The sequence below is a fragment of the Triticum dicoccoides genome, chromosome 5A (assembly GCF_002162155.2).
Source record: "Triticum dicoccoides isolate Atlit2015 ecotype Zavitan chromosome 5A, WEW_v2.0, whole genome shotgun sequence".
Lineage (NCBI taxonomy): Eukaryota > Viridiplantae > Streptophyta > Magnoliopsida > Poales > Poaceae > Triticum > Triticum dicoccoides.
The window spans coordinates 609,074,338-609,082,969 of NC_041388.1; the positions used below are offsets into that span (position 1 = coordinate 609,074,338).

An 8,632-nucleotide genomic window follows, 5' to 3' on the forward strand; every position below is an offset into this window, starting at 1 on the left:
CCTTCTCCTGACTAGGATCTCGATCGGATGAGATGGCCGACGCCAGCGCCGGCAACAATGCGGGCAGCACGAGCAACACCGAGGTCCAGATACAGATCCCTGCAGGTCAGATTGCCATCACTCTCCGCTTGTCGAATTTTCATCCGTTTTGGACGGTTTACTTCTGTTCAATCCGTCCGGCCGTACGTTGGGCTGTTCGTTGCCTTCGCTAAGCCCACGGTCCAATGGCGCGAACGCGGGCTTAAATTGATTTACAGTGTTGTTCTTCCGAGGGTGAAATGTGAACATGAGGGAATGAAAGGAAACAATTTTACTTGTCAAACTCATAGTGATTCTGTCATTGACGTCACTGAATTTTACAGTTCTCGCTGTAAACCACAGGGCCACCCAAAGCCGAGCCGGGGGCACCATCCAAGAACTCAGGCGCCAAGAACTGGCGGTGGTGGATGATGGTGTCGGTGGACGTCTTCTTCGTCGTCGCCGGCCAGACGTCCGCGACGCTGCTGGGGAGGTACTACTACCACCAGGGCGGCAGCAGCAAGTGGATATCAACGTTCGTGCAGACCGCTGGCTTCCCCATACTGTTCCTCGCCCTCTTGTGTTTCCCCAAGTCGTCCAGCGGCGGCGGCGCCAGCGGCGACGCCCCGGTCGGCAAGGTCGCGGTGATCTACGTCGTCCTGGGGCTCGTCATAGCCGCCGACGACATGATGTACGCCAGCGGCCTCAAGTACCTCCCGGTCTCCACCTACTCGCTCATCTGCGCCAGCCAGCTGGCCTTCAACGTCGTCTTCTCCTACGTGCTCAACTCGCAGAAGCTCACCGGCCTGATCTTCAACGTCGTGATCCTGCTGACGCTGTCGGACGCGCTCCTCGGGGTGAACCACGATGAGACGGAGGACATGAGCGGCATGCCTCGGGGCAAGTACCTCATGGGCTTCCTGCTGACGCTGGGGGCATCGGGCACCTACTCGCTCATCCTCTCCCTCATGCAGCTCACCTTCGAGAACGTGATCAAGAAGCACACCTACACAGCCGTGCTCAACATGCAGATATACACGGCGCTCGTCGCCACCATCGCCTCCATGGTCGGCCTCTTCGCCAGCGGCGAGTGGAGGATGATGATGGAGGAGATGGACACCTTCCGCTCCGTCCAGTTCTGCTACTTCATGACGCTGGTGTGGACGGCCGTGTCCTGGCAGATCACCTACGTCGGGGTGGTGGGGCTCGTCTTCGAGGTCTCCTCCCTCTTCTCCAACGTCATCAGCACCGTTTCGCTGCCCATCGTGCCCCTCTTCGCCGTGCTCATTTTCCACGACACCATGGATGGGATAAAGATCATATCCATGCTCATCGCCGCGTGGGGGTTCGTTTCCTATCTCATGCAACACTTCATCGATGACAAGAAAGCTAGGAAGGCGGCAGCTGGTGGCTATTATAGTATATATATGGTCCTTGGTGCGCTAGGAATTAATATTTTTGCTCTCTTCCAACCTAATCTGTTAGCTGCGAGGACCTAGGAGGTGTTGTTATTGCTATATATGTTGCAGGATTTTCTTCATAGAGTACTGCCTTCTGTATTATCTATGTATGCTACTGAATAATAATAGAATCTTCCCATTGAAAACTCTCTTATTTCTATCATCTTGTCTCGACTCCATGTCAGAAGTTGGAAATTACCAATACAGACTTACTTCTACTCCTCCGTCCCATAATGTAACTTTTCGAGTAGATGATTTTTCATATAAAAAACTTTTTCATCCGAGTTCGTATGCAAAAGTTATGCCCATTTTACAAATTCCAGAGAGATTTTGTAAATAAAGTCGAAATTCATATTTGTAAAATTTCCCAACAACTAGACCACATATCACATGTGAAACTTATTTTCTTTTATTTTTTTGACATTTCCATCATTTTCTTTTATTTTTTTTAAAACTGAAAAGGCGATCCACCAGGGGGGTATAGTTTGAAAATGGGACCTTTAGTACCGGTTCGTGGCACGAACTAGGACTAAAGGTCTCATCCCCATTAGTCCCGGTTCGTGCCTCAAACCGGGACTAAAGGTCTAATCTTTAGCCCCGGTTTGTGGCACGAACCGGGACCAATGGTTGTGGGCCAGGAGCGAGGCCCATTGGTCCCGGTTCATCCCACCAACCGGGACCAAAAGGTCTAGATGAACCGGGACTAATGCCTTAGCCGCACGAACCGGGACCAATGCTCACATTAGTCCCGGTTCTAGACTGAACCGGGACTAATGGGCTGAGCCGGCCTGGACCATAGCCCTGTTTTCTACTAGTGGACGCGGATTGGGTAGGATGACCGGATACACGCAAGTCCACTTCAGGATTCTGTGTTTTTCTCGGTGACAACCTTATTTCTTGGTCGTCGAAGAGGCAGCCAACCATCTCGCGTTCGAGTGCAGAAGCTAAGTACAGAGGCATTGCTAACTGTGTGGCTGAGTCTTGCTGGTTGCGTCAACTTCTCCATGAACTCAAGCTTCCTACGACTCGTGCTACTATCATGTATTGTGACAATGTCAACGCATCGTATCTTGCGAGCAACCCGGCCCAACATCAGCGCACTAAGCATATTAAGATTGACTTGCACTTCGTTCATGACCGGGTGGCTCTCGGCGAAGCTCGCGTCCTTCACGTACCCCCAAGCTCTCAGTATGCCGACATTTTCACCAAGGGGTTGCGTCTCCAGTCTTCAGAGTTTTTCGCTACAACCTGAACATTCTTCCCAACGGTGTTCCGACTGAGGGAGGGTGTTAGAATCTGTGTATATCATTTTGTATATTGTAACGTTGCCTCTGTTGTATTCACTTCGGGATTGTAGGATCGCACCTCGCCATGGCCTGCGTGCCTACATTGTAGGGCGACCGGTGCTCCACCTTCCCTTCTTAAGCCCTGTACTCTGTGCCAGTTGCAATCAATCAAGGAAATATAGTTTCCAACTGTGCAGCACAGGGGAACTGCGCAGTCACTGTCCACAACGGCTAGCTCGGTTTACCCTGGCGGTGGCCTGTCAAACGTGACGACGGAAGTACACATACCTGCTGCCCTCTACAGCAATACATGCATGAAGACGGACAGCTCTTGCATTGACCCGTAAAACTCTACGTTTGCATCGATCGATCTCTGCATGCTGCACAGTGAGAGGGCAACAGCGAGACGAGGAAAGCGACAGAGAAATTAACGGGCGGACTCGGGCTCTTGTTCTTCCCACCCATCTCCACTCCATTCCACCTCCACATGTCCCTCTTGTTCCTCTCCACCGCTAAACCTCTTCGTCCTCTCGATCTGCAATCGCCTCCCCTCTCCTCCTCCTCCTCCTCCTCCTCCTCCTCCTCCCCCTTCTCCTGACTGGGATCTCGATCGGATGGGATGGCCGACGCCAGCGCCGGCAACAATGCGGGCAGCACGAGCAACGCCGAGGTCCAGATACAGATCCCTGCAGGTCAGATTGCCATCACTCTCCGCTTGTCAAATTTTCATCCGTTTTGGATGGTTTACTTCTGTTCAATCTGTCCGGCCGTACGTTGGGCTGTTTGTTGCCTTCGCTAAGCCCACGGTCCAATGGCGCGAACGCGGGCTTAAATTGATTTACAGTGTTGTTCTTCCAAGGGTGAAATGTGAACATGAGGGAATGAAAGGAAACAATTTTACTTGTCAAACTCATAGTGATTCTGTCATTGACGTCACTGAATTTTACAGTTCTCGCTGTAAACCACAGGGCCACCCAAAGCCGAGCCGGGGGCACCATCCAAGAACTCCGGCGCCAAGAACTGGCGGTGGTGGATGATGGTGTCGGTGGACGTCTTCTTCTTCGTCGCCGGCCAGACGTCCGCGACGCTGCTGGGTAGGTACTACTACCACCAGGGCGGCAGCGGCAAGTGGATATCAACGTTCGTGCAGACCGCTGGCTTCCCCATACTGTTCCTCGCCCTCTTGTGTTTCCCCAAGTCATCCGGCGGCGGCGGCGCCTGCGGCGACGCCCCGGTCGCCAAGGTCGCGGTGATCTACGTCGTCCTGGAGCTCGTCATAGCCGCCGACGACATGATGTACGCCAGCGGCCTCAAGTACCTCCCGGTCTCCACCTACTCGCTCATCTGTGCCAGCCAGCTGGCCTTCAACGTCGTCTTCTCCTACGTGCTCAACTCGCAGAAGCTCACCGGCCTGATCTTCAACGCCGTGATCCTCCTGACGCTGTCGGACGCGCTCCTCGGGGTGAACCACGATGAGACGGAGGACATGAGCGGCATGCCTCGGGGCAAGTACCTCATGGGCTTCCTGCTGACGCTGGGGGCGTCGGGCACCTACTCGCTCATCCTCTCCCTCATGCAGCTCACCTTCGAGAACGTGATCAAGAAGCACACCTACACAGCCGTGCTCAACATGCAGATATACACGGCGCTCGTCGCCACCATCGCCTCCATGGTCGGCCTCTTCGCCAGCGGTGAGTGGAGGATGATGACGGAGGAGATGGACACCTTCCGCTCCGTCCAGTTCTCCTACTTCATGACGCTGGTGTGGACGGCCGTGTCCTGGCAGATCACCTCCGTCGGGGTGGTGGGGCTCATCTTCGAGGTCTCCTCCCTCTTCTCCACGTCATCAGCACCGTGTCGCTGCCCATCGTGCCCCTCTTCGCCGTGCTCATTTTCCACGACACCATGGATGGGATAAAGATAATATCCATGCTCATCGCCGCCTGGGGGTTCGTTTCCTATCTCATGCAACACTTCATCGATGACAAGAAAGCTAGGAAGGCGGCAGCTGGTGGCTAGTATAGTATATATATGGTCCTTGGTGCGCTAGGAATTAATATTTTTGCTCTCTTCCAACCTAATCTGTTAGCTGCGAGGACCTAGGAGGTGTTGCTAATGCTATATATGTTGCAGGATTTTCTTCATAGAGTACTGCCTTCTGTATTATCTATGTATGCTACTGAATAATAATAGAATATTCCCATTGAAAACTCTCTTATTTCTATCATCTTGTCTCCACTCCATGTCAGAAGTTGGAAATTACCAATATAGACTTACTTCTACTCCTCCGTCCCATAATGTAACTTTTCGAGTAGATGATTTTTCATATAAAAAACTTTTTCATCCGAGTTCGTATGCAAAATTTATGCCCATTTTACAAATTCCAGAGAGATTTTGAAAATAAAGTCGAAATTCATATTTGTAAATTTTCCCAACAACTAGACCACATATCACATGTGAAACTTATTTTCTTTTATTTTTTTGACATTTCCATCATTTTCTTTTATTTTTTTTAAAACTGAAAAGGCGATCCACAGGGGGGGGGTATAGTTTGAAAATGGGACCTTTAGTACCGGTTCGTGGCACGAACCGGGACTAAAGGTCTCATCCCCATTAGTCCCGGTTCGTGCCTCAAACCGGGACTAAAGGTCTAATCTTTAGTCCCGGTTTGTGGCACGAACCGGGACCAATGGTTGTGGGCCAGGAGCGAGGCCCATTGGTCCCGGTTCATCCCACCAACCGGGACCAAAAGGTCTAGATGAACCGGGACTAATGCCTTAGCCGCACGAACCGGGACCAATGCTCACATTAGTCCTGGTTCTAGACTGAACCGGGACTAATGGGCTGAGCCGGCCTGGACCATAGCCCTGTTTTCTACTAGTGGACGCGGATTGGGCAGGATGCCCGGATACACGCAAGTCCACTTCAGGATTCTGTGTTTTTCTCGGTGACAACCTTATTTCTTGGTCGTCGAAGAGGCAGCCAACCATCTCGCGTTCGAGTGCAGAAGCTAAGTACAGAGGCATTGCTAACTGTGTGGCTGAGTCTTGCTGGTTGCGTCAACTTCTCCATGAACTCAAGCTTCCTACGACTCGTGCTACTATCATGTATTGTGACAATGTCAACGCATCGTATCTTGCGAGCAACCCAGCCCAACATCAGCGCAATAAGCATATTAAGATTGACTTGCACTTCGTTCATGACCGGGTGGCTCTCGGCGAAGCTCGCGTCCTTCACGTACCCCCAAGCTCTCAGTATGCCGACATTTTCACCAAGGGGTTGCCGTCTCCAGTCTTCAGAGTTTTTCGATACAACCTGAACATTCTTCCCAACGGTGTTCCGACTGAGGGAGGGTGTTAGAATCTGTGTATATCATTTTGTATATTGTAATGTTGCCTCTGTTGTATTCACTTCGGGATTGTAGGATCGCACCTCGCCATGGCCTGCGTGCCTACATTGTAGGGCGACCGGTGCTCCACCTTCCCTTCTTAAGCCCTGTACTCTGTGCCAGTTGCAATCAATCAAGGAAATATAGTTTCCAACTGCGCAACACAGAGGAACTGCGCAGTCACTGTCCACAACGGCTAGCTCGGTTTTCCCTGGCGGTGGCCTGTCAAACATGACGACGGAAGTACACATACCTGCTGCCCTCTGCAGCAATACATGCATGAAGACGGACAGCTCTTGCATTGACCCGTAAAACTCTGCGTTTGCATCGATTGATCTCTGCATGCTGCACAGTGAGAGGGCAACAGCGAGACGAGGAAAGCGACAGAGAAATTAACGGGCGGACTCGGGCTCTTGTTCTTCCCACCCATCTCCACTCCATTCCACCTCCGCATGTCCCTCTTGTTCCTCTCCACCGCTAAACCTCTTCGTCCTCTCGATCTGCAATCGCCTCCCCTCTCCTCCTCCTCCTTCCCCCCCTTCTCCTGACTGGGATCTCAATCGGATGAGATGGCCGACGCCAGCGTCGGCAACAATGCGGGCAGCACGAGCAACGCCGAGGTCCAGATATAGATCCCTGCAGGTCAGATTGCCATCACTCTCCGCTTGTCGAATTTTCATCCGTTTTGGACGGTTTACTTCTGTTCAATCCGTCCGGCCGTACGTTGGGCTGTTCATTGCCTTCGCTAAGCCCACGGTCCAATGGCGTGAACGCGGGCTTAAATTGATTTACAGTGTTGTTCTTCCAAGGGTGAAATGTGAACATGAGGGAATGAAAGGAAACAATTTTACTTGTCAAACTCATAGTGATTCTGTCATTGACGTCACTGAATTTTACAGTTCTCGCGGTAAACCACAGGGCCACCCAAAGCCGAGCCGGGGGCACCATCCAAGAACTCCGGCGCCAAGAACTGGCGGTGGTGGATGATGGTGTCGGTGGACGTCTTCTTCGTCGTCGCCGGCCAGACGTCCGCGACGCTTCTTGGGAGGTACTACTACCACCAGGGCGGCAGCAGCAAGTGGATATCAACGTTCGTGCAGACCGCTGGCTTCCCCATACTGTTCCTCGCCCTCTTGTGTTTCCCCAAGTCGTCCGGCGGCGGCGGCGCCAGCGGCGACGCCCCGGTCGCCAAGGTCGTGGTGATCTACGTCGTCCTGGGGCTCGTCATAGCCGCCGACGACATGATGTACGCCAGCGGCCTCAAGTACCTCCCGGTCTCCACCTACTCGCTCATCTGCGCCAGCCAGCTGGCCTTCAACGTCGTCTTCTCCTACGTGCTCAACTCGCAGAAGCTCACCGGCCTGATCTTCAACGCCGTGATCCTGCTGACGCCGTCGGACGCACTCCTCGGGGAGAACCGCGACGAGACGGAGGACATGAGCGGCATGCCTCGGGGCAAGTACCTCATGGGCTTCCTGCTGACGCTGGGGGCGTCGGGCACCTACTCGCTCATCCTCTCCCTCATGCAGCTCACCTTCGAGAACGTGATCAAGAAGCACACCTACACGGCTGTGCTCAACATGCAGATATACACGGCGCTCGTCGCCACCATCGCCTCCATGGTCGGCCTCTTCGCCAGCGGCGAGTGGAGGATGATGACGGAGGAGATGGACACCTTCCGCTCCGGCCAGTTCTCCTACTTCATGACGCTGGTGTGGACGGCCGTGTCCTGGCAGATCACCTCCGTCGGGGTGGTGGGGCTCGTCTTCAAGGTCTCCTCCCTCTTCTCCAACGTCATCAGCACCGTGTCGCTGCCCATCGTGCCCCTCTTCGCCGTGCTCATTTTCCACAACACCATGGATGGGATAAAGATCATATCCATGCTCATCGCCGCCTGGGGGTTCGTTTCCTATCTCATGCAACACTTCATCGATGACAAGAAAGCTAGGAAGGCGGCAGCTGGTGGCTAGTATAGTATATATATGGTCCTTGGTGCGCTAGGAATTAATATTTTTGCTCTCTTCCAACTTAATCTGTTAGCTGCGAGGACCTAGGAGGTGTTGCTAATGCTATATATGTTGCAGGATTTTCTTCATAGAGTACTGCCTTCTGTATTATCTATGTATGCTACTGAATAATAATAGAATCTTCCCATTGAAAACACTCTTATTTCTATCATCTTGTCTCCACTCCATGTCAAGAGTTGGAAATTGCCAATACAGACTTACTTCTACTCCTCCGTCCCATAATGTAACTTTTCGAGTAGATGATTTTTCATATAAATTTTTTTCATCCGAGTTCGTATGCAAAAGTTATGCCCATTTTACAAATTCCAGAGAGATTTTGTAAATAAAGTCAAAATTCATATTTGTAAATTTTCCCAACAACTAGACCACATATCACATGTGAAACTTATTTTCTTTTATTTTTTTGACATTTCCATCATTTTCTTTTTTTTTTTAAAACTGAAAAGGCGATCC

At 51.9% G+C, this 8,632-nt stretch overlaps 1 protein-coding gene and 2 pseudogenes across 1 annotated transcript; all 3 read left to right on the forward strand.

Annotated features, from left to right (window-relative positions):
* Positions 1 to 32: 32 nt before the first annotated feature.
* LOC119300136 (probable purine permease 11) lies at positions 33 to 1,517 on the forward strand. Its single transcript, XM_037577192.1, has 2 exons — positions 33 to 105; positions 382 to 1,517. The coding sequence occupies exons 1-2, from the start codon at positions 33 to 35 to the stop codon at positions 1,515 to 1,517; spliced, it is 1,209 nt and encodes a 402-aa protein (XP_037433089.1).
* A 1,866-nt stretch (positions 1,518 to 3,383) lies between these two features.
* On the forward strand, positions 3,384 to 4,783 carry LOC119298070 (annotated as a pseudogene).
* Positions 4,784 to 6,721: 1,938 nt separating this feature from the next.
* Positions 6,722 to 8,122, forward strand: LOC119298071 (annotated as a pseudogene).
* The last annotated feature ends 510 nt before the right edge of the window (positions 8,123 to 8,632 follow it).

Coding starts and splice junctions, on each gene's coding strand:
- LOC119300136 (XM_037577192.1), top strand. CDS start 33: ATGGCCGACGCCAGCGCCGGCAACAATGCGGGCAGCACGAGCAACACC. Junction 106..381: donor CCAGATACAGATCCCTGCAG/GTCAGATTGCCA, acceptor TGTAAACCACAG/GGCCACCCAAAGCCGAGCCG.